A 26,309-nucleotide genomic window follows, 5' to 3' on the forward strand; every position below is an offset into this window, starting at 1 on the left:
GTTTATAAGTTAATCATTTTTTAGTTCAGGATTTTCAGCTCTAATTATACTAATACCCGTTTCTCCCCCCCCCTGCTTTCTGCGTTCTCATCTATGCGTTTGCCCAGGTGTTACTCGTATGGGTGAGAAACAGTCTGCGTGGGTTTAGTTTTAATTTTTTTCCTTTTTGGCGGCTGTCATTGTGCTGGTGATTGCACGGTGTACCTTGCACTTGTATGTGCGTTTTAGGTGATGCATTGTACATCGTTTCGCGATAACTTTTTAATTAATAATAAATAAATATCTTATTGTATTAATATCGTTTTACATAGTTACCACATTTTTTCTGTGGAAAATTTTAAATACTCGTATTTATTACTAGTATCCATGTATATACTAGTATGTACTAGTATTTTTGCTTTAGTCATATATGCAATAATCATTAGCCTTGGCAGTCGATTACAGCAAATGGTACGTACTCCTAATATATTAGAACAATACGCGGTTGAACTAGGGTGTCGGAGGTGTCCCGGGACATGCTCTCTAGTGTAGGCTTTTGCACCCTGGTGGAATGTGAGAGAACCGTGGAGTGTATGTGTTGGTGTGAATGTTTTGCACTTTTTAAATATAGGTGATAGGCAGGCAGGTAGCATACCTTTTCTGAGTGAATGCCAAAATTTATTTTATATAAGTAGGTAGGGACCGGAAGACGCTGGATCCGATTCTCACTCAGAAGTGGGAAGTCCCGTCTCCGGGGATTTGTGAAGTTTCAGCAAATTTTACAATCATTCAGCATGTCTGAATTATCTTTTATTCCCTTTTCTTTTTTCTTCTTTTTTGCTGACACTTTGCATCGCACGATATATCAGTATAAAACAGTTCGAAAAACTTTGCACTCAACGAGAACATTAGATTTCATATCTTTTGAACTTAGTAAAGGATTTTGAATTCGTTCGATACTTAGTTATAAATTAACGCTTGCACTTCGCGATTCTTGAAATATTTACGAATCTACATATTTTTTTTTTAATCCTGAAATTTCATAACTGCATAATGTGTATGTATATATACGAGATATATACATATTTCATACCTACATGTCAACACAGCTCTACCGCGGGTCGCTCAAAGGCCCTTATGCGGTGTGAAATGTAATAGAGTTGTATAAGATTTTTTGCAACTCTAATTTTACCACGACGTGGTAACTATTATGATATCATCATCATCATGATCCTGCTCCTCCTCCTCCTCCGTTTGTGTGAGCCTTTGCTCAAATTAGAATCTTACTTACATACTTAAAATGGAAATATTACAATTCTCGTGATTTTGACTTTTTACCAAAACTTTTTTCATTTTTTAAGTGCAAGCAGTTAATCTTAGTTTGTAATAGGTTCAACGATTAGAATGAATATCATGTCTGCTGGAGCATTCGATTAAATGTGCCTGTGTAATTGCGCACGGTTGGTGGATTCTTTGAGTCCATTGATTGTCCGCAGGCTAGGATAGCTTTACGGATTAATTCAAATATTTACATATGAACTTTTTATTTTTATTTTTTTTTTCCATTAAATAAATAAACATAAATGATGACTAGAAAATCGAGACGCACCCAGGTAGAGTAGAAAACGCAGTTGAGAATACGTGTTGGGATTCGTCAGTGCCGTTTGGGGTGATTCATTCGTGAATTTTGCCATACTTCAGTAATTATACTATTTAGAAGAAATCGATACTTTACGTCATAAGCACTTACTGCTCGTTAGGTTAAGTAATAAAAAGAACAAAAAAAAAGAACAGCCAATGTGTTGTTTACTTCCCAACTCCCTTTAGTTTGCGTCTATTGCGTCTCGTTCAATGCGTGCGTTAACACGAGTGGTTTGAGTCTTGTTGCGTAAAGTGAGATCAGGTCGGGATTAGGTCGATTTAGATTAGGGACGATTTCATTCTTATAGTATAATCCACTGCGGCATGTCAATTTTTGTGTGTGCGTTGTTTTAAACGGTAGGGCGTTTTTTGATGCGTAAACTTATCTTGCGTCGCACGTAGGGAATGCTCCAATGCAGTGAATAGGGCACGAAGCAAGAAGAGGCTATTTGCTGAAGAGGCCCCCACAAATTGTGGCTCAAGAGGGCAACTATCGACTACAAGTCATTTTTCAAAGGTGATCGGCATGTCGAACCCTTCGTTAATGGCTTATGGTCTTATGAAAATCCCATTTACCCTTTTATCACGTTGTCACTTATGCTCGTAGTAGTTTGATCCTGGATGGAGATGATGGACCATTCCATCTCTTTACTACGGTTCCGCACTCGCGTACGGTCTTTGCGATTAGAGTCAAGTTTTTGCAATGTCATTATTAATTATTACAGTCTTTGCAATTTTTTTCTTAAAGTAAAGTCGAGTCATTGAGTTTTTGAAAAGTAGAGTCAATTTTTCATTTTAAAGTATAGTAGAGTCCCTTGCATTTTTTCTTTTTTTTTTTTCTTTCTTTTTTTTTATTATTAAAATTGAGCCCTCCCTTTTGAAATTAAAGTCGAGTCGCCCTCCCTTTACAATTTAAATTAAAGTCGAGTTCTCCCTCCCTTTACATTTTAAATTAAAGTTGAGTACTTGCATTTAAAAATTTTATAGTAAAGTAGAGTCTTTTCTTGAAGTAGAGTTTTAGTTACAAAACTAGAGTCACGCTCGTTAAATATTGTGTGGACATCCGTGGCCTGCAGCAACATTGCACTCAGGAGTGCACCTGGATACCCAAGCATGTTGATTTTTAATTCAGAATAATCATATATTTTTTCCCTTTCCTTTTCATAACTGCATAATGTGTATGTATATATACGAGATATATACATATTTCATACCTACATGTCAACACAGCACTACCGCGGGTCGCTCAAAGACCCTTATGCGGTAAATAACACAGGATTGTAAAACCATTTTTACAATTTCCTAGTTTTACCACGAGTTATAAAATGACTCATATGTGGTAACTATCATCATCATCATTATCATATTCATTATCTTTTTGTAGTCTGATTATCCTGATTATTCTAATTATTATGATTATTATGGTTATTTTGATTAAAAATCTACAAGACTTGATGTACACATCGAAAAAGGACATGCATGCATTCAGGAATGCAGATGAATATATTATAGCGAGGATATACATTTCTTATTCAGAATGATCAAAAATTAATGGATGAATGCACTTATGAGGATAATTTATGAAACAAATATTATCGGTCTCTGATGATATATTTGTTTTTCAATACATTAAACTCGTTTGACTATAAATAGAGAAAAGTTCATATTATTTTATATATAGTAATTGACTGATATTTAAATAGTGCAAATGAACGAAACAAATTTTGAATCATTTTGATAAGAAATATATAAGTCTTGTTAGATGAATGAAATAACATAAATGGCAGCCAGCACTCAGGAGTGCATATTGACATATGTCAAGGGTATACATTTTTATTCCAAAATTATCAACAAATAAATATGAAATGAGAGAACTACTAAGTATATATGAAAGAGAGAGAGAGAGAGAGAGAGAAAGGGAGAGATTATTTTTATTATATATATATACATATATGAAAATTTCATACGAAATGCTAAGGAGATATAATGAACGATATAAAGATTATTAATAAATGTTTATATATATGGGAATGAAATATGATTATTTTTTGGAATAAAAATGCGTAAGTCTTGATATATAAATGAAACGATCGAAATGGCTTGCCTGCACTCAGGAGTGCATATGATAGGTTCACAGTAAGTACATACCTGTATTCAAAAATGCAGATGAACATATTATAGTAAGGATATACATTTCTCATTCAGAAAAATCAAAAGTATATCAAGGAAAATGTATATGTATATAATATAATAAATTAAAGAATATGATAAATAAATATTTAAATTTTCTAGTCTTATAATATTATTGTAAAGAAACGAAATTTATCTAATAATAAATCAAGAATATTTCATACTTTTCCTAATACAATTATATATTTATATTTAAATAGAGTAGATACAAATGAAAAGAAAATTTGAATCATTCTGATTAGAAATGTATAAATCTTGCTAAGCGAGCGATATGATACAAAAATAACAGCCTTGCGCTCAGGAGTGCATGAATTATGTCAAGGATATATATTTTTATTCCAAATTATTTAAATTATCAAATGAAAGAGTTCGTAGATATATACAAAATTATATTTTTATTTTATATAAACATATATATATATATGAAAGATTCATAAGAAATATGAAGCAGAAATAGTGAATGATATGATATGAATGATACGATGATTTTTTATTAAATATTTATGCATAATTAATGAAATTATTTTTTGGAATAAAAATGCATAAGTCTTGGTATATAAATAAAACGAATGAAAAGGCTGTCCTACACTCAGGAGTGTAGACGAAAATAATTCAGAATAGGGACAGGTATGCATTCAGGAATGCACCTGAGAATACTCAAGCATGTAGATTTTTATTTCAGAATAATTTTGATTGTTTTTATATGATTATTACTCAGTAATAATTCTATAAACGAGTTATAAAACGACTCATATGTTGTAAACCATCATCATCATCATCATCATCATCTATTCTAATATTCTAATTATTCTGATTAAAAATCTGTAAGACTTGATGTAGTTAGAGAAATTAGGATCTGTTATAGCAAGCAGTGGCGATGAAATAAATTCATATAATAAATTCATAAGAATAATATGCAAGAATATATTAAAACCAAATTGTCTCTAATAAATGTAATATTTTTATATTTAATCGTATTTTTCTCTTTCATTACTATTTCATATATATATATATATACAAAGTACATAATTCTAAAATTGCGAAATTGTATTATTATATTTTTTATAATTTAATAAATAAGAAAGTATCTTATATATATATAAACGATGTAATATGTACATCTGATTTGATGTAACTGATTACTTCGCGTTAATATAAACGTAATAATATAATATATATGTAATCTATCGATTAAACATAGATCCGATCTCGTTATGGATATGTTTATGGCGATATACGAAATTGTGTATGCATTTTGTAATACGAAATAAGGTGCAATATATTTTTGCTCTTTTTTTTTTTTAACGTGACTTAATTCTTAAATATTATGAAATATTCATAATTCTTTTTCCTTTTTTCATAACGTGTCTTGAATAATTTACAATATGTATTTGTAATTGTATTAAACAATTAACAATTTATTATATAATTCTTTTTTTATATATATTTCTTAATTTCTCTCTTTGTATATAATATTCATACATAATTTTATATCTTTATTTAAATGTAAAACATGTTTTCTAATGCATCGAAAATTCGAAATATTCAGTGCTATTTTTCGTTGCCATTTTAATACTTTTTTCTTTTCTTCTTTTATTTCACCATTACAATTTATGGCTAAATATATGTATATAAAAATTTTTTTTATTAAACTATCAAAATTGTGAAAATGTTTGCCCATGAATTGTAAATACAATTTTTTCTTTTCGCACGTGCCCTTTTATATAGTTTTTTGTTACAGAGAGGTGTCATTTTCACGTTCCAGGGTTAAATATTGTAAAATATCCTTTTATATATCAGTGAGTATTAACAATAATGTCGAAAGTAATATTTCAAAATTTGTCATACTATGATAATATATGACAAAAAAATAAATTGATAAAGATTCTGAATGCATTATATAAAATAGATGTGTGTTTCAGATTTGTCAGATGCTCTAATTGATAAAAATCAAAGAAAAATAATAATGTGGAGATTTAATTGATTATTGAGGATTTGAATGAAGAATTGGAATTATAAAAAATAAAAAGCAGCGGAAGATGAATTATTTGAAATTTTTTTTTCTTATTTATTTGAAATATTCAAAAAAATTTTAATCAATCTAGACAGAGTCGATTTCTGTTTCAGGAAACATCATCTAAATTGGCAAGATTCAATTCTACCTCTTCGTTGGTTGTTCTTTCCGTGTGTGAGATAGTGTATTCGTATCGATATAATTATAATATATCAAAATAATTCTTATTTTAATATATGTTTTATTTTCTGAAAGTAATAAAATTATAAATTTCTTATGATTACAGATTGTTTCTCCATTACATAAAATTTGCATACTGATTTAAAATGCTTTTTGTTTAATTATAAAATATTTTTGATATTTTATATTTACAGGTGACTGAATGATGATTTATTATATGAAATTTGCTCATTACTTCGATTGCTTTTTGTTTAATTATAAAATGTTTTTGATGTTTTATGTTTAATTATAAAATGTTTTTAATGTTTACAGGTGACTGTGAACAATTAAATGCTGATTTATTCTATGAAATTCGAATATTATTTCTATTTCTTCTTGTTTCATTATAAAATGTATTTGTTAATATTTTATGTTTACAGATAACTGCTGATTTATTATATGAAATTCGCATATTATTTTGATTGTTTACTTACGAAATGATTAGATGATTTAGATGTTTTATATTTACAGATAGCTATATTGTTTACATAATACGAAGAAATTATGTATAGACTTATATGTTAGGTAGTAATATAATATACGTAATGCAACAAAAGAAAAACAATTTGTCCGATTATTAATCTTACAAAAGAATAAACTATTTTTGTTGTGTTATAGATGATAAGACGGTATTATTATAATATTATATATATTCATTATGAAATAATATTAAACAAAATGCATAATTTTTATATAAGGTATATTTATGGTAAGCACTCCGTTCTATTTTTGATTTCAGCATAATGGACATTCACGTTAGTTTAATAGGAATAGAATTCCATATGAAGGGCTCTATTCTTTACCGGGTAGGTAGATCGATATCAAACGGATTCATAAATTTTCGTCTAATCATGATTGTTTAGAAAAAAATTTTTAATTCGTTTCGCGATTGATTTTCTTTCTTTTTCCAAATTATAATAATTATTATTGAATATGTTATAATAATAATTTTATATAATTCCATTTTAATTTTATATAATTCTAAAGCAATTGATCTTAACAGTAGAGTCTTTAGCCCGTGGGTCTCCTTATGCAGCAACCTCCATGTGGTGAGACCTGGAAATCGATATTATTTGCGATATATAATTAATTCAGTTAACGCAAATACTGTCGAGCTAATGGCTGCATTTAAATTCAATAAAAATTTATTTTTTATGATGATTTTTCTTTCTATTTTTCTATATTGTCCATCTCTTTCTGTCTCAATATAGAGATATAGATACATTATTTTTTATTATTTAATGTATTGATTATTATATCTATTCTGAAATTATATACATAATTGCAATATAATATTTGTGATTAATATAAATTTCTATTATATGTACATATAAATTTTTTATATTTTAATCGTGGCAAATATTTTTATATAATAATTATTTTTAATATACAATGTATTATTTATTTAATTGAACAATTTTAGTTTTGATAAAACGTCGATAAAAAAGTAATGAGAAAAATCATTTTATAGCACAATGATGACTTATCGAAAAATGATAATTGCAAGGTTTAGATCGAAGATAACGAAAATGATAAAATGGAAGTGTGATAAGGGATAGTGGACTATTCTTCAATGTTCTTTGTGGCACATTACTTGGCTTAAACGTCATGTTTAATATTGTATTTTGTATTGTTTTGCTAACAAATTATGTGATGAAATATTTAATCAGAAAAAATACTTCTAATAAAATATTTCGTTCCTTCTCAAATGTTGAAAACATATCAAAAGTCGACAGCATCGATACTGAGGTAAATAATTTGTAGTCTAAATAAGTAATATTAACTATTTCGAGATTTCAGTAAAAACTATTAATATGTATCGACTGTCCGTGTTAATTGTAAGAAATTAATATTTATGGTGAAATAAATATTATTATACGTCTATTGTGTTGATCGAGTATTATTCATGGATTAAAATTTTTGCGGAATTTTTGCTTTTGATTTTTCATAAATTTTTATTGAACTATATAGATGGAAGCTTTTAAATGTTTAAACTTTGTCTAGATAATAAATACATCAAATTATAAACAGACATAGTACAATTCCTTTTATAGTAATTTATTTGGTAGTATATCCCGCATTATATCTTATCTATAATCTCTTCTGATAATCTCACATATATATATATATATATATATATATATATGAATCACTCATTTGCCAAATTAATTAATTTGACAAAATAAAAAGAAAAAATATTTAATAAGGTTATATACATCGTATTATTATTTATTATATATTTATTTAGTTGTATGAAGTCTAATTATTAAGGAAATGTATTTTAAATATAGAAAGTTAACTATTACTCAGGTATTTGGACACTACATACATATATACATATATACATATATACATACATAATATATATGTATATATATATTTATTTCTTTTTGCATATTTTATAATAAAGCTTTTGGAATTTTGCAGTCAATTATATATTATTACATAATGGATATATTTGGCTAATAAAAATCGATTTTTTCATCTCCTTTTTATAGGTAAGAATTGATGCAGATTTACAATTTGTACATAAAAATGATAATAAAAGTCCGAATTTTATTTCAACTTCAAGATCAAATGACGTAGTCGATGCTATTGAATTTAGAACCATCAATAATTACTATGAGTAATTATCTTAATTTTTTATTTTTTTTTTCTAAAATCCTTTTATATGAATACTTAATATTAACATATAAAAATTTTTAATTAATTGAATATAATTTCATTATTAAATCTTATTATTTAAGATCTCCGAAAATATCCCGCACTACTCCTATAGTTGGCGCACATGATCTTTTATATAATATGAATTATGATAATCGTGGAAAATGTGTGATTTTTAATCATGCTATCTTCGAAATAAATTTAGATGAACGAAAAGGTACAAATATTGATGCAATGAGAATAAAAGATGTCTTTACGCAGCTTGGTTTTGAAGTTTTGAAATATGACGATTTAACCTACATGGAAGTAAAAGATATGATATCTACACGTACGTATATTCTTCTTCATTTTAATATTTGTAATTGTAAAAAAATACGCCGCATGTCGCATGTTTTCCCTTTCAAAATATTTATCCTGAAATTTGTTTGCATGGGTATTTTTTCTGATATAGATCTAATACATACAGTATTAATTCATAAAATTAAATTTTTTGAAATTGTGACATGTGAGATTTTCCCTTACAGATATATATATATACATATATATATATATATGTATATATATATATATATATATATATATGTATATATATATCATTGTTCATACAATCTATGATAAATAAAAAAGTCTTCTGCCTTTTTTTTTTTAGTAAGTAATGAAGATCATTCTAAAAATGATTGCATTTGTATTTTTGTATTGACCCATGGTACCTCAAATGATTTATTATATTCGAAAGATGTTGCGTACAGTACTTCATATATTTGGAAACCTTTTAGCGCTGACTTATGTACGTCACTTGCGGGTAAACCAAAGCTGTTCTTTTTTCAGGTTACAAATCATTTTAATTTCACTATTTAAGATTGAAGTATCCGCTATTGCTCATTATTCTTTTTTTGTTCTCACATATGATACTTTTTTCAGGCATGTAGAGGTAATAATACGCAAGAGCCATTTGAATTACGTTGTAATGCAGATATTAGCGTTACAGATTCGTCTACATCCTATAAAATTCCTACACATGCAGATTTTTTAATCGCACACAGTACGATAGAAGGTAATCGAGTAAATTATTCTATATATATCTTAAATTTTAATGAAATTCTTTATGTTATAATATATTATTTATAATATATTATACATATATTATTATGAGATATATATATATATATAATTCTCTATCTCTCCCTATAGGTTCTTATTCCTTTAGAAACGAAAAATATGGTTCATGTTACATCCAATCTCTTTGTGATACTTTAGAACAATATGCGAACACTAAAGATCTCCTCAGTATATTAACTATAACTGCACGAAAAGTGGCTATTGAATTCATTTCGCACAATAATGAAAATTTGGCAAATCACAATAAAAAACAAATTCCTTCGATGACATCAATGCTCATTCGAGATCTTTATTTGAAACCAAAAAAAAAATAAACGACAAATTAGAATCTAACGAAATAAAATTATTTGAACGAAATAGTTTTTTATTCGTTCAATGAAAAAATCTATTGATGAAATTTCTCATCCTAGAGTTTTCCATAAAAACGAGAATGTTTTCTTTTTGTTATTTACAAATTCAAGTAGCTAATAAAATTCAAAGAGAGAAATGCCACCAATAAAAGAAGGACAAATATATATATATATATAAATATGAACTGTGTTATTAAAATATAAATATATAGTTATATAATATATATATATTAAAGATAAAGATATTAATAAGAAGAAAGTATATTTATAAAGAATAATTTTAATTTTTTTATTTTTATTAATTTTTTGTACGACAATAACAACTTAGATTCTACTATACTATTTGTATTTATATATACATTATTATTTTATCTTTGTTATTTTATATATTATAAAATAACGAAATGTAAAATGCTCATGTAATTATTTATTTCTTCATACAAATATCTTAATAATAATTTCTTGATACAGAAAAAATCGAACAAATAAAAATGCTTTAGAATTATAATGTAAAATTTCATGTAAAACTATTAAAAAAATATTTATTCATACTGTGCCTTTTCTTTGAAAACATGATATCATCGATTCATTTCTATGATAACGGATCAATGTCGTATGATATAAAATAAGCATCTTATGACAATCGGTGAAATTTATATGGTTACTTATCTACAAACAATTCTTATTTTTTAAATAATAATAAAAAAGGAAAAATTGTATTATTTATTTAAGTTATAAAGTTTATCTAGAAATTAATAAAGAAGAATTATTTACTCAGGGTCCTTATGATTCTATATACAACCCTGAGTAAGACAGAGAGAGATGATGGTTTTTTTTATTTTAAGTTTTTATAACTAAATTTATAAGACGCACTACTACCTTATATTTCGATTCAAAGAATATTGTAGATATTGTAAATATTGTACGATACTTTTAGTTATGTTGATACTAACGTAGTAATCGATCGTAGTATAACTTGACATAATCAATTCATATGTGTTATTTTTGCCGCCTTTAACTTAAGTAAATTATTAGTAATTATTATTTATTTTTGAAAGGGAAATCAAATTGCAACAATAATACAAAGAAAATTTTTAATTTAAATGCAACTTAAACTTGCATCATGTTTTCATGAAAGAAATATGTGTATGCATATATATATATATGTAAGCGGTTTGCATGGGAACGAAGTTTTAGGGAAGCCATTTAGGAGAGCGCCATTTTGTCAGTTGATGTCGTCGTTGTGAAATTTGTGGTAGTAGTATAAAACATCTGCCGAAATTGTCCTTGAATTTTCGTCATTATACTTTATTACTTTTAATCAGAAAGTTTTGGCTTCTCATAAACAGAAATAAAGTAAGATTTACAATTTTCTTATTTATTTAATACTTGATTACCGTAGAACATATCGCAACTTAGGGCGTCTCATAAGATTATTGCTGTATAGTTCATTTTTGTCATGAAATCTTTATTTTACATATCACAAAATTAATAATATCAAGATAATACTTTTAGAAACACGATTTTCTAAACTATAGTGTAAGATTAGATTTATGTCTGTTCTATATAGTTATCTAATAAAGTGTTAGAATAATTGGTTAGAATAATATATATAAACAATAAGTATAACAAATAAATGTTTAGAAATAATCTAATTCTTAGCAAACTAGGAACACACACTGATTATATTCAATATATTTTTATTATAATTTTAAGTATAAAACATGTCAAATGGTGGTGGAGATCACGACGACGAGGGATACGTTGTTAAAATGCGTGGACTTCCATGGTCTACAACTGTTGATGAGATTATGAAATTTTTTGGTGATTGTTCCATCACTAATGGAAAAGATGGAGTACATATGACTATGTCACGGGAGGGAAGACCTAGCGGAGAAGCTTATGTAGAAATGGACACTCCAGAAGACATTGAAAAAGCTTGTAAAAGGGATAGAGATCATATGGGACATCGATATATTGAAGGTATATGTAATACCGTATATAATAATTTATAAAGTTATTTTTTCATATAGCTTTTATTATTTAATACATATACTGTACTATTATATATACGCACGTATTATGTACTTTATTATATTCATAATAAAAAAATTATTCTTTGGCTTTAACTTAATGTTTTATATTACTTTTATAGTTTTTAAAGCAAAAAGAGGTGAAATGGAATGGGTAATCAAACGAAGTGGCTTAAATTTAAAAAATGCAATGGATGATGGCTGTGTCAGATTGCGTGGATTACCATTTGGTTGTTCTAAAGAAGAAATAGCACAATTTTTCTCAGGTATTTATCATATCTTATCTACATATTAATATACTTTGTTTTTCTTGTTCATGATTGACAGTTTTTACTAAGTACTATATGCTTTGAGTTCAAAAAATTGTCTAGCACATATTTCTTTCTTTAACTTTAAATAGTCTCATTTCTGTTAGGGCACATATTGCTGAACATAAATCATAATATTATTATAATTCTGAATCACAGGGACTAAATGCTTTTGATGGTTCCACTATATAATATTTTTATTGTAATTATCAATAATATGTAGCAGTACCAAAAATATATGTGTGTGTGCATGTGTTAACAATATGCAATGAAATAAATGGTAAAAGAAACATTATCATAATAAAATTATAAGCAATTTTTATTTCTGATTAAATTTTGAATTAAATATATGAACATTTTTATACTATATTATTTTTTATCAATACTACATAATACATTGTGATCATAAATGAATAACATTATTAATACAATTTATTTTATTGCAGCATAAATAATTATTAAGTAATAAATAGATTTTCAGCATAATTTATTAAGATCATATTTAAAAATATATTCATTATATTTGCAGAGATTTTTGTTAGTTCAATATTAATGAGTATATGTAATTTACCAATCAATTAATTAATACATTCAAATTCTTATCCATCCCAAGCAGTGTCTCTGTGTTTCTACATATCATTACTATCCATTTTATTTACATCATATCGTGAATTTTTTTTTTTAATTATGACGTATATTGATTCCATAACATAGCATTGAACTGCTGAGTTAAAATATAAAAGTTTTGCTTCTACTTCATCTTTGCTAGAAAGAATATGAAATTGGAGTAAGACAATTTAATAAATATCTGCAAAGGCTAAGTAAATTTGGCTTTATAAGGGTTTGATAAGTACATTGACTCGATACTTTAACTAATAATTGGGTGATACGCTACAATATCGATGTTTGATTATGTGTGGGTCAGGGTTGGAGATATTGCCGAACGGGATTTCACTACCGACAGACTACACGGGCCGCAGTACTGGGGAGGCTTACGTTCAATTTGTTAACAAAGATGTTGCGGAGCGCGCTCTGCAGAAACACAAGGAAAAGATAGGACACAGGTGGGGCACTGACGCTAGCTGGGTTTGGGTATATTTATGATTTTTCAATATCATTTTTATATGATCGTAGTATATGTAGGTATATACATTTTGTTAGTTAATAGCGGGAATCAGTTTTTAAATACAGAAGCAGTTTCTTTAAATTCACAACTTGTAGAAATTATTTTAATATATGACACAGTTTATTTCTATTCGCTCAATATTATGGTACATATCCTGTTAATGCAGAAAGTAACCATTGTGTAAAGAAACTGCCTCTTGGAGGGTAAAATCAAAATAAGGCTAAACATACGTAAGCAAAAGTACTGTTGGCCCAACTGAAACCTGTGGGTGGGTGCCGGGCGGGAAGTATCCCGTGACATCATCATCAAATCCCATGGGAGGTGGGTAGGGCCCCAGGATGGGTAGGCACTACAGAGGTAGTAAAGATCAATTTGGTACTTCTGTCTGATACAAACAATTGTACTTTTCTTACAAAGTACAAGATTATACATTTCTAAAATTCTTAAATAAGCCATAAGTATTTCTGAATTACTTTTTGTCTTTGTTTCTATTTTAATTATATAAAGAAATAGAATAAGAAAAAATTTTATTGGATAATTCATTTATAATAAACTCATAAGAAAATTCACTTTGTAAGAAGTGCGATTGCAAGTGTTGTTTGCCTGAAGACCTAGCATCACAAGGGCTAGGGTTGGCATAAATTCATCACAAAGCAATGTCATCGTGGGAGGGTGTCAACAGAAATTTAAAATAAATGTGGAGGTGTAGTATGCTTAGTTGTTTCATTACAACAAAGTTTTCGAAATATGAGGTTTTCTTTTTTTAATTTTTTCTCCTTATACAAAAGCACTACAGTTTTTGACTTATTGAAGGTATGAATTTGAACAAATAGTTTGCAAATATTAATTGTCTCTTTTTTGAAGTTATATACTTTTCAATGTTTAACTACATTATTATCAAGAAATAATAGTCCATCAATTTAATGCATAAAACATACTCATTAATACATTTAATTATTGACAGGTACATTGAAATCTTCCGGAGTAGTTTATCTGAAGTACGTGCTAGTATAGGACCAAAAATGCGTGGCGGCCCAATGGGTGGATTTAATCAGAGACCTACACCTTATGATCGTGGTGATCGTTTTGGGGGCATGAATCGTTTCAGTAATAATGGTAGAGGATCTAGAAATAGAGGTACTTATCAGTTTTAAATAAATATTAAGAGAGTTATAATTATTTTTTTACTTTTACATACAATATATTGCAGATTTTGATAGTGGTCCTTGGGGAAGTGGAAATAATTTCAGTTCGCGTGGAAGTGGAATGGGTATGCGTGGTGGAATGGATATGAAAGGAGGAAATTTTAGAGGAAGTGGTGATAATTGGGGTAGCAATACTGGAGTTCATAGTATACATATGAGAGGTTTACCATTCAAAGCGACGGAGGATGATATAGCAGATGTAAATATATTGATATTATTATCAATTAAAAATTATCAATCAAAAAGTTATAATTAGAGTAATCTTTTGCTAATCATATATATGTAAATTTAGTTTTTCAGACCTGTTGTACCGATTAATGTTAAAATTCTCTTGGAAAATGGTGGACGTCCATCTGGTGAAGCAGATGTGGAATTTGAAACCCACGAAGAAGCAGTTAGAGCAATGTGCAAGGTGAACAAATCTTTAATTATGTATCATTTTATTCTTTAATTATATAATTTATTATGTATGAAAAAACAAGAAAGTTTATTAAAAGTTATCTAAAAGAATAATATAATAGCTTGAGAAAAGAATTTTGGATTATTCTGATTTAAAAAATTTTGATTCATGTATTGTTATAGATCAATTAATTATCCGATTTCTTATATTCATATAATATTTATATATTTCTTTATCCTTACAGGATAAAAGTCACATGTCTTACAGATATATTGAGTTATTCCTTAACTCTAGCAGTAGTTCTAGTGGAATGTCTTTGGGTGGTATTGGAAACTTTTGTGGAGGTATATAAATAGTTTTTTAAATTAATAATTATAAATATATAAAATTATGAAGGTTTTATATGCAAGATTGAATTTATTACATACGAAATTTTATTGTACATATTTGATTTTAGGTTTGGGTAATAACTTTAGGCCAGGATATTCTCCAAATAGAGGATTCAGCAGTCAATTAGGAGGTAGTAATTACAACAGTTTTTGAGATTCAATGCCAGGTTTCTTACGTTCTATACGAAGAAGGATATAAGATGATTTAAGATTTAAAGAATCAATGTTCTAACTTGAGAAATATTGACGCATATGGAATTACCTTTTGCAAATGATATTGAGCATAGAAATTATATATTTTTTTTCTTTTATATATACATATATTTTAGGTTCATTGATTAAGGTCTATAATGATAAAAAAATCTGGTTATTAAACAAGTTGACAATTAATTAGATTTGATTGTAATAGATTTCATTGAGACATACAAACAATATGCGTTAAAATTCTTAGTATATGATTTAATGATTTATTTTGTTTAAAGATTGTGCTGCATTTCTTTTCGCTCATTTGTTTAAATTTGTTTTAATTTTTTTGTGCTCTTTTTATAATTCATATCAGTAAAAAAATACATAAGCAAAGTGCCCTCTCTATTCATGAATGTTTTTTACGAAATATAGAAAACATGTTTAAAAATACATATTTAAAAAATCACAGTTAATATTGAAAATATAATATTTTGTTTTATTAATTATTTCGCTTAAAAATAATTCAATATTAACAGATTTGTAATAAATATTCATTGCAACGAGTTAGTGCAAATTTCATTAGGCACTTTGTTATTATATTTTGTTTTTATTTTATATGAAATTATAAGAAAAAAAAAATCATTTAAATTCATACAATATAATATAAATTCTTATATTCATTATTTTATTAAATGATGTAATGGGAAGATCCGAATAGGTGATTTATATGCTATATGCACAAAATTGTATCTAAGATTAATAGCATCGTTTCATTGATTCAAAAAATATAATACTCTTTAGTTTTTGTTTACGATTACGAATGTCGCATATGGATTGCGAATATGTTTATGTTCCTTTATAAATTCTACTTTGTATATGTGGAAATCGAGCCTATGCCATGTGTATGAAATAAAATAGTAATAATGAATGCCGAATGTGAACTGTGCTTTAAAAAGATAGTAAATAAAAACGTTATCTTCTTATTCAATCTTTTTATGATAATACCTACACTATATTTACCAATGCATTCATTGCTAAATGTTTAATATATTTCTTTTTCATAAGTATTGATATCAAACACAATTTCTCGTTTAATTTAATTTAATAGATTATCTTTAAATACTTAGTGATCATCGTTTAAATATGTGTGTAGTGTTTCTCTGTGGATGTATATGAATATTTTGAAATTGTATATTAATCGTTTATTTTCATATTAATATTACATAATTATTATAATTAATATTATTTCATTATAAAAATATGATATTTATATATTATATATATAAATATATAATGAAATAATATTAATTATCGTATTTATGGAAATAAGCGATTAGTATATATATATATGTTTATATATATATATATATATATATATATATATATATATATAAACATCTTTAAAATGCATAGAATTTATTTTATAACTAACCACAGCTTAATATTTTGTATAATTATTTTATGGTAATAATGTGATGTGGCACAATGTGACAGCAATGTCACGCGACTAACGTATCAGATATACTACTCACAATTGCAGTCAATCAAATCATGATTACTTAAAAGGCAAGGAAATAAAATACTTAACCATAATATAACAATATCTGTATTGAAAAACGAAACACGGATTTATTAAAATATTGTTATTTTCTATACGAAATAAGGTTAAGGAGACAAAAGATTTAGTTAATTTATTTCATTCATTGCATTTTATTTGTAGGACACGAATTTATATCAAAGATTAAAGCATGAAACAACGCTTTTATATTTATTCAACCTTGTCTTTTTGATTAAGGAAGATTAGAATATACACGTTATCAGTGACATGATGTGAAAATCCTAATGAATCTATAAACGTCATAAAAGTATTTTATAACAGTTCGGGAGATGCTTGATGCTTCAAATGAAAGAAACAAGAGGCAAAAATCATTCTGGATGTGTTAATATATTCAAATACAATAAATATTTTTCTGTAATTTGAAAGTAATTTTCTAGAAGGACAATGGTTAAAAACACAAGTGAAAGAAATATTGTTACTGAGGCTATTGAAAATAATCAACTGAATAAAGCAGATAAGAGGTAAAGCACAAATATCTTTATCTATCATTAAAATTATATTTCTATTTTTTTTTTAGTCAAGCATCTGGTAACGATGGACCAAATTTTTTTCTTCCAAATAAAAACTTGTCTATTCACAAACACAATGTGGAATATATTCCTGGTTTAGGAATTGTACGATATAATCATGCAATGCAGAATTTTATACCTATGCGTCCTAAAACAACGTATGTATTTTTACAAAAGTATTCATTTATATATAATAGTATAATATATTTGTGAATATAATGATTATAATAATTTATACAATGAACAATTACATGACAAATATTTTTTAGTGACAAAGAAACCATGCCAGCAGATAGTGCTGGATTATTTTCTTACATGTTTGTTACATGGATGACAAGATATTTATGGAAAGCATACAAAAAGGGTATTTTATTATCAGATCTTCCATTAATTTCACCCTATGATAGCTGTATTTATAATTTACAAAGGTAAAAAAATTATAATTATTTATTTATGAAAATTTTCTTTGTGTGAGGTTTTATATCATTGTTTAGAAGTATAAATTCTTTTAGATTAGAAAATCTATGGCAAGAAGAATTACATAGAAATGGTCCTAATAATGCATCATTTTGTATGGCTGTATGGAAATTTGTACGCACAAGAGTATTTGTCAGTTCTATTTTTTTATCTTGCTCAGTAATTTTTGGTTTTATAAGTCCTGTATGTTAAAATTTTTTTCTCACATTCATTTTGTTTTAATGTTTCATGTATTTACATTATAAAAATTTATTAATTTGTAGGCAATATTAATGAGAAATATTCTAGAATATGTACAATCCCCAGAAGGAACCATTTGGGATGGAATAAAGTGGGCATTATTGTTAACATTGTGTGATTTTTCGAGGACAATATTTCTTACATTGACTTGGATTGTTAATTATAGAACAGCATTAAGACTGAAATCATCTTGTTCTGCTTTATTGTATAAAAGAATTATTGGATTAAATAATGTTGGAAACATAAATATAGGAGAAGTATAATTTATTAACAATTTTTATTTTATTAATTTAATTAGTACTTTCTAATATATAATTTTTTTTTTATCTTTTTCTTTATCCTAGTTAGTGAACCTATTTTCCAATGATAGTCAAAGATTATTCGATGTAATCCTATATGGTCCAATGATTGTTACCAGTCCTATTATTATCATTTGTAGTATTATTTATATATTACAGTTCTTCAATCCTATGGCTCTTTTGGGCATGGTGGCATTTCTTTTATTTTACCCTATACAGGTACAAAAAAAAATGAAATATAATAAATTAATTTTTATATTTTAAGTTATATATAAATATTTAATAATATAAACAAATATGTGTGTTCTATTTCAGTATTTACTTTCTCGTTTAAATGGTTATTTACGAAGTAAGGCAATAAAAATTACTGATGTTCGTGTGAAATTAATGAATGAAATTCTTGAAACTATGAAGATGATCAAAATGTATTCGTGGGAGAATTATTTTTGTCAAAAACTGCTTAGTAATTATTAACTAATTAACGAAAGGTATAATATTATATATTAATTCATACAATCAGTAAATTTTTTACTTTTCAGACATACGTAAAACGGAAAAGAATTGGCTACATAAGATAGCATATTTTCAAAGTCTTAGTGTTTCATTGACACCTGCTGTGCCTATTATCTCCGCTGTTATTACTTTTTTGGCGCATGTTTCTGGAGGATTTAATTTAACAGCTGCACAGGTATGTATTATATTATTAATGGAATGTAATTATAAAAAATTTATATGCATTAAATAAAAAGGAGAGAAAATAAGATATTTTGGAAAATATTATATTATATAGTATATATGATACATTAATTTATATCATTTTGCAAAACAATAGTGAAAAAAAGGTTTTTATAGATCTTAATATTATATTTTATATGCAATGATAAATAGTGTTGCACTTACTGAAGAACATATTACAGGCTTTTCCTATCGCATCTTTATTTTGGAACCAGTTGAGACTGGTACTTGTTGCACTTAAGGATTCTACGCGATACATTATCGGCGCTCATATAACCCTTAGAAGATTTCAGGTTTTCTTAAATTTTAAACTGTTATAATTTATATATTAGGTCAGTCCAAAAGTTAGTGCGCATTTTGCTACATACATACATGCTACTAATGTGCACGAACTTTTGGACTGACCTAATATAATTTAATAAATAATATTTTCTATACATATTATTAAGAGAACAATTTTTGTGTATTTTATGTGCAATTTTATTTTAAATAATAATTTTACCAATATACTAACAATTTTATAGTTTTTAAGATTGATAATTCTGTTCTTCATATATAAATATTCTTAGATTTAAATGTTATAACTAAATAATTTTACATTTATTTATTGGGTCACAACTAAAGTTCTTCATTATTATAGGTTATCACATATATATATATTTAATAGATGTAACTTCCTATCAAATAATTGAAAAACAATTATAAGTATAAAAAAGTAAACAACAAAATGTAGTCAAAGCTTCATGATCAAAATACTTAGATAGCCCAATGTATTGAAATATACACATGAATTATATCTAATAATAATATGTAAATGAAAGTAATTCAAATGTAACTTTAGCATATATGGGAAAGCTTTTAGTGATGGGTTATAGATTAAATAGATAAAGGAAAAAATGTTCTGCGAAAGTGTAATATAATTGCTTTCTATTTATCTTGTATATAATTTTAATGTATATGTAAAGGAAGACATATTTATTATAATTACAAAAATAGAGCATTAAAAATATATAATACATTTCTGTTTAACTAAACTAAAAAAATAATTATTAAAAATACTTATGTTGAAAGTTTTCTGAATTACTAAAATAATATTTCACTACATTGCTTTTTCAGGTATTTCCCTTTGTATCATTACTCAATGCTCAAATTCGCACTAGTTTCATGTTTTTGCAAGTGGCTATAATTAATATTATTGCATCAAAGATAACTTTCAACAGATTAAAGGTGTTTATTTCTATATCTTTATACAATATTATCACATTAATAATATTAATTAAATTAATAACACTTTACTAACTATTTACAAATGCATGTTATATTAATTATTTATAATTCTTTTACATAATATATACTTATAATTATGTGTAGTAAATTTTTTTAATTGTAATGTATAAATATTTTAATATTGCATAATATATACTAACATTTTGAGTATATTTATGTCATAAATCATACAATTTTATTGTGCATTTTATGTTAAAAAGAAGAGGTATTGACATATTCCAAAAGTCATTATAATTATTAATATGCTTTTGTGACGTTATTTTGAATTCTATATTTTTCATATTAATAGATACTTATTTTTTATGTTATAGTCAGCAATGTTTGTTTGTTTTATAAAAATTATTTGTAAACAAATAAGTTGTTACAATTGAATTTTAGAATATGTTAGGAATAGTAATTTAATGGAAATTTGGTATTGGAAATAGCATGCTATTATAATTAACTTATTAATGACTATAGATTTGAAAACAATTCTGTTATATAAGAAATTTCTCTCTTTGTAAAGAAATTTCTTTCTCTTTACTTCGTACTTAGCTTTTTTTTTTAGCATTTAGAAAAGATATTGGTAATAGTATTTTAAAAACTCATAAATAAGAAGCAACAAAAGTAATAGGAATATTGCAAAATTTGTATACAATAATGCTGTATTATACTGTATGTGCTTATGTGAATGTGATTAAATATTAAAAATGTATATATATTATATATCATTATTATGTATATAGATAGATTAATGTGTTATTAAATTCATACAGAAAATTATGTTATTGGACAAAGGCAATATTTGCATTTCAAGACCTATTATGAAATCACAATCAATAGCAATTGCTAATGCAACATTTGTTTTTGATAATTCTAAAGAACAAACTAATATATTGAATAAATCCAAAAACAAAAAAATGTGAGTAAGGATATTAATAAAAAATCTTGTTTTGACAAAAAGAAATGTTTCTATAATTATAACTTACTATAATAATACTACAATATTAAAAATATTAATTCTTTTTTATTTGATTTTCTTATATTTCTAATATTTTAGAAAGGATTCAGATGCCAATACAACAGAACTTGAAGAACTTAAACATCCCGAAGAGAACATGTATATTCAAATACTTACAGATATAACATTTGGTGCACCTAAAGGCAAATTAATTGGAATTTGTGGTCAAGTAGGCAGTGGAAAGTCTAGTCTTTTGCTTGCAATATTGGGTCAATTGCAAATAATAAAAGGACAACTTTCAAGAGAAGGCTCTTGTGCATATGTCAGCCAACAAGCATGGATAGTCAATGCAACCCTTAAAGAGAATATTCTTTTCGGAGAACAGTTTGATGCTAAACGTTATTATCAAGCATTAACAGTATGTAGTTTAAAGGATGATCTAAATATGTTACCAGGAGGAGATGAAACTGAAATTGGTGAAAGAGGTATAAATTTATCAGGAGGCCAAAAACAGAGAGTCGCACTTGCCCGAGCATTTTATGCTAATCGGTAGATTTTACAATTTAATTTCACTTGCTTTAAAATATTCATTTTTTATTCTAATCAGTTATCAATTTAAAATTTTCTAGGGATATTTATTGTTTGGATGATCCTCTGAGCGCAGTAGATACACATGTTGGACATTATATTTTTAATAAATTAATTCTTGATGCTTTGAAAGAAAAAACTGTTGTTCTTGTTACTCATCAAATTCAGGTATTTTTCAATAAATGATAAAGTAATAGTTTTATCATAGGCTGGTTTTTTGGCAGATTTTATTTTATATAGTTTCTGGAATGCTGTGACCAAATTTATCTACTTCAAAATGGAACAATTTCCGAGCACGGAACGCACATGGAACTTATGCAGTTGGATAAAGAATATGCTATAATAGTAAACAATATATTGCAACAATCAAAACATAAATTAAATGAGTATGTTATTTTAATACAATTATTATCTTAGTATATTATTTTAAGCTTTATATTACTATTTATATTAATTTTTATTATTTTATAGAGATCAATATGGACAAATTATAAATAAGGATGAAGATAATATCGATTCTGAATCAAACACTGAACTTATTAATTCCCAAGAAAAGCAAGATGAAGAAAGTTCAAAAAAAATTCATAATGGAGGTAGTAGTAAATTATCTTTTATACTTTTTAAAATAAATAATTAATTCTATTTGTGTAGGAACAACTTTAATATTACAAGATAAGGTTGAAACTGGATCTGTAAAAGTGCAAACATATCATGCATATATAAAAGCTGCTGGTGGATATTTAATGGCCCTTTTAGTATTTTCCATATTATTTTCAAATGTAGGTAGTATGGCATTTAGTTCATGGTGGCTTGTTGTATGGATCAAAGCAGGTGGTGGAGTAAGTAGTTTTTAATAGAAAATACTGAATAGAATATATATATATAATATAAAAGATAATTTTATATAATTCAGAGTAATAGAAGATAAATTAAAAAGTACAATTTTGATAACAAATTTTTTCTTTTTTTATATTTTTAAGAATGCAACTGTTCCTGGCAGTAATGGTACTCTTTTATCAGATAATATAATTGACAATCCAAATTTCACATATTATCGAAATATTTATGCTACATGTATTGGTATTATAATTATGACAAGCCTCATCCGTGGCTTAGTAATCACATATGCCACAATACGTGCTTCAACAACAATACATAATACTATTTTCAAAAATATAATTACATCTCCCATGAAATTTTTTGAAACCACTCCAAGTGGTAGAATACAAAATATTTTTAGTCGAGATATAGATGAAGGTATATACTAAAATATATACATGTATATTTTTATGCATTTAATATAATTTAAATAATTTTAATCGTATAATATAAAATAATTTTAATTTAATATGTTACTCATTTATAGTGGACAATTATTTACCATTGGCAGTGGAATATATGATACAAAATATTTTCACTTGTATAGTTGCTATTTTCTTTATATGTTTCGTTCTCCCTTGGTTTTCTATACCTTTAATTATTCTTGGCACAGTGTTTTTTTTGGTTAGCAAAATGTTCAGGTAAATCCTATGTAATACTTATCATTTTCAATTTATAAGAAAATGCATTAAAAAGTTATTGATTTATTTACATTGCAGAGTTGCAATGAGAGATTTCAAAAGAATGGAAAGTACTTCACGTTCACCTGTTCTGAGCTTTGTTACAACCACTGTTCAAGGTTTGCATACTATCCGTGCTTTCAAAAAAGAAAAGAATTTTATAAAGAAGTAAGTATTTTTTTTACATGCTATAAGATTAGATAATTATTTACAATAAATTATATTATTATATAGGTTTGAAGAATTATTGGATCTCAATAATTTATGCACTTACATGTGTAATGCAGCAATGCGTTGGTCTGCTGTGAGATTGGATAGTTTGGCAATTGCTTGTTGTTCTATCACAGCATTCTTCATTATCTTTTTAAAAGGCAAAATACCTGCTGCACTTGCTGGCCTTGCCATGGCGTATGCTACTCAAATCTCAGGTGTCTTTCAATATACTGTCAGATTAATGTCAGAGACTGAGGTACGCTTTATCAGTATGGAGAGAATAAATTATTACATTAAGGTATGTAATACAATTTTTGTTTATCAAACTGTTTACCAAAATAATTGATAGTGATAATATACTATTCTATACATTCAGAATTTAGAAAAGGAAGATACACCCAAAGACTCATTAATTAAAGTAGATGAAAATTGGCCTAGTTCTGGTAAAATACAATTTAAAAATGTTCAAATGAAATATAGAAATGAATTACCACTTGTATTAATTAATATTTCATTCACCGTCAAAACTGGAGAAAAAATAGGTAAGATTTTGTATTTTCAAATATATTTCTGCTAATGTGATGCATTATTTTATATTTTTTTTTATTATATCATTTGTGTTTTAGGAATTGTAGGTAGAACAGGTTCTGGAAAAAGTTCTTTAACAGTAGCCTTATTTCGATTGGTTGAAATCTGTGGTGGAGTGATCAAAATTGATAGTGTAGATATATCAAAAATAGAATTACAATTATTGAGAAATAAACTTTCTATTATACCACAGGATCCAGTATTATTTAATGGAACAATACGGTAAAAATACAGATAAAATCGGATTCAATTTTATATTTATAAAATAATTAATGAGACATTTTAATTTTTGAATAGATCTAATTTGGACCCATTTAAAAAATATTCCGACACTGAAATTTGGAGTGCTCTTGAGAAAAGTCGACTTAAAGAAAAAGTAAAATTAATGAATGGTCAACTTGAAGCGTTTGTAGAATGTGGTGGAAATAATTTCAGTGTTGGAGAAAAACAACTTCTTTGTTTAACAAGAGCACTTCTGCGCAATAGCAAGGTAAGATAATCAAGTAAAAATTATTCATTATATATTATATTATGTATATTTTATATTGTAGATATTGATTTTGGATGAAGCAACTGCAGCAGTTGATCCAGAAACCGAAACAGCAATTCAAGATACAATACAAAATGAATTTGCAGAATGTACTGTTTTAACTATCGCACATCGTTTACAAACTATTATGAAATATGACAAAATTCTTGTTATGAAAAATGGATCTATTCTCGAATTGGATACACCAACTAATCTTCTCTCGAATCCAAATTCTGAATTTTCTAAAATGACGGCTATTATAAGAAAAGCAGTTAAATAGTCTGCAATTAATTCCTTAATATTTTATTTTAAATAAAATATGAAAATAAAAGAGGACTAAGTTGAAATATTGCCATTTCTTTAAAATTATTAACATACAAAAAAATATTTTGTTTATTAACTTCATATAATGTTATAATTTACGTAATGTTATCTCATTTGATAACTTATATTTTACAACTAATAATCTTTCAATAAGAGAATAATAATTATAATACTCGCCAGAATAATAATTTTAATTTTATATATTCCTTATAAATACCTTTATTTTTATTTTTAAGTTGTATTGTAATTATAGATTACATAGATTTAATTGTTTATAATAAAAAAATGTGATTAATATACATTTTATAATCGAATAGTAATAGTGATATACATTTATTATTTTAAGACTATAACCAATAATTTATAGTTTTTCTTTTGATATTAATATTTATAAATAATTTCTTTTTTAAAAATAGTTATTAAATTTCTATTCACATATAATTTTTAAAAGTGTATAATAAAAATTTATATAAGTAATAAAATTTTGTACTTTCTTAAAAATGTAAAAAATATATGTATGTGAATTAAACAAGTTTAAAAAAAAATTTGTAAAAATATTATATAAATCTTATATATTACA

At 26.0% G+C, this 26,309-nt stretch overlaps 3 protein-coding genes across 8 annotated transcripts; all 3 read left to right on the top strand.

The window, feature by feature from the left end:
* Window positions 1-7,586: 7,586 nt before the first annotated feature.
* On the top strand, window positions 7,587-10,360 carry LOC118445877 (caspase-1). Of its 2 annotated transcripts, none has more exons than XM_085656453.1 (6): window positions 7,587-7,792; window positions 8,542-8,669; window positions 8,791-9,035; window positions 9,484-9,509; window positions 9,629-9,761; window positions 9,899-10,360. In XM_085656453.1, the coding sequence occupies exons 1-6, from the start codon at window positions 7,652-7,654 to the stop codon at window positions 10,138-10,140; spliced, it is 915 nt and encodes a 304-aa protein (XP_085512579.1). In that variant the 5' UTR covers window positions 7,587-7,651; the 3' UTR covers window positions 10,141-10,360. The 2 variants fall into 2 exon arrangements, with proteins under 2 accessions (XP_085512579.1, XP_035731793.2); XM_035875900.2 differs by having other exon boundaries at window positions 7,593-7,792; window positions 9,357-9,535.
* Window positions 10,361-11,371: 1,011 nt separating this feature from the next.
* On the top strand, window positions 11,372-16,254 carry glo (heterogeneous nuclear ribonucleoprotein glorund). Its single transcript, XM_035875862.2, has 9 exons — window positions 11,372-11,532; window positions 11,893-12,159; window positions 12,332-12,475; window positions 13,443-13,581; window positions 14,608-14,780; window positions 14,854-15,047; window positions 15,141-15,260; window positions 15,493-15,592; window positions 15,706-16,254. Exons 2-9 carry the CDS (start codon window positions 11,901-11,903, stop codon window positions 15,789-15,791), a joined length of 1,215 nt encoding a protein of 404 aa, XP_035731755.2. The 5' UTR covers window positions 11,372-11,532; window positions 11,893-11,900; the 3' UTR covers window positions 15,792-16,254.
* Window positions 16,255-17,236: 982 nt separating this feature from the next.
* Window positions 17,237-25,919, top strand: LOC146873043 (ATP-binding cassette sub-family C member 5-like). 5 transcript variants are annotated; one of them, XM_085656586.1, is made up of 25 exons: window positions 17,237-17,389; window positions 17,544-17,902; window positions 17,959-18,108; window positions 18,220-18,378; window positions 18,463-18,610; window positions 18,691-18,924; window positions 19,012-19,185; window positions 19,282-19,429; window positions 19,506-19,654; window positions 19,884-19,994; window positions 20,818-20,928; window positions 21,744-21,889; window positions 22,028-22,477; window positions 22,558-22,684; window positions 22,757-22,902; window positions 22,988-23,109; window positions 23,168-23,355; window positions 23,497-23,773; window positions 23,883-24,036; window positions 24,115-24,243; window positions 24,310-24,586; window positions 24,665-24,830; window positions 24,915-25,098; window positions 25,174-25,366; window positions 25,428-25,919. In XM_085656586.1, exons 2-25 carry the CDS (start codon window positions 17,826-17,828, stop codon window positions 25,683-25,685), a joined length of 4,278 nt encoding a protein of 1,425 aa, XP_085512712.1. In that variant the 5' UTR covers window positions 17,237-17,389; window positions 17,544-17,825; the 3' UTR covers window positions 25,686-25,919. The 5 variants fall into 5 exon arrangements, with proteins under 5 accessions (XP_085512712.1, XP_085512713.1, XP_085512715.1 ...); XM_085656587.1 differs by having other exon boundaries at window positions 18,463-18,541; XM_085656589.1 differs by lacking the exon at window positions 20,818-20,928.
* The last annotated feature ends 390 nt before the right edge of the window (window positions 25,920-26,309 follow it).

This window comes from Vespa mandarinia, chromosome 4, assembly GCF_050613455.1.
Source record: "Vespa mandarinia isolate Hongniang chromosome 4, ASM5061345v1, whole genome shotgun sequence".
NCBI classification, from domain to species: Eukaryota; Metazoa; Arthropoda; class Insecta; order Hymenoptera; family Vespidae; genus Vespa; species Vespa mandarinia.

Excerpts from the sequence above, each read along its gene's own strand:
- LOC118445877 (XM_035875900.2), top strand. The coding sequence starts at position 7,652 with ATGTTTAATATTGTATTTTGTATTGTTTTGCTAACAAATTATGTGATG. Across the intron at positions 8,670-8,790 it reads ACCATCAATAATTACTATGA|ATCTCCGAAAATATCCCGCA; the intron begins GTAATTATCTTA and ends TTATTATTTAAG. Across the intron at positions 9,036-9,356 it reads AAAAGATATGATATCTACAC|TAAGTAATGAAGATCATTCT; the intron begins GTACGTATATTC and ends TTTTTTTTTTAG.
- glo (XM_035875862.2), top strand. The coding sequence starts at position 11,901 with ATGTCAAATGGTGGTGGAGATCACGACGACGAGGGATACGTTGTTAAA. Across the intron at positions 12,476-13,442 it reads AATAGCACAATTTTTCTCAG|GGTTGGAGATATTGCCGAAC; the intron begins GTATTTATCATA and ends TGTGTGGGTCAG. Across the intron at positions 15,048-15,140 it reads CGGAGGATGATATAGCAGAT|TTTTTCAGACCTGTTGTACC; the intron begins GTAAATATATTG and ends ATGTAAATTTAG.
- LOC146873043 (XM_085656586.1), top strand. The coding sequence starts at position 17,826 with ATGGTTAAAAACACAAGTGAAAGAAATATTGTTACTGAGGCTATTGAA. Across the intron at positions 24,244-24,309 it reads GAAAAGAATTTTATAAAGAA|GTTTGAAGAATTATTGGATC; the intron begins GTAAGTATTTTT and ends ATTATTATATAG. Across the intron at positions 25,099-25,173 it reads TTATTTAATGGAACAATACG|ATCTAATTTGGACCCATTTA; the intron begins GTAAAAATACAG and ends ATTTTTGAATAG.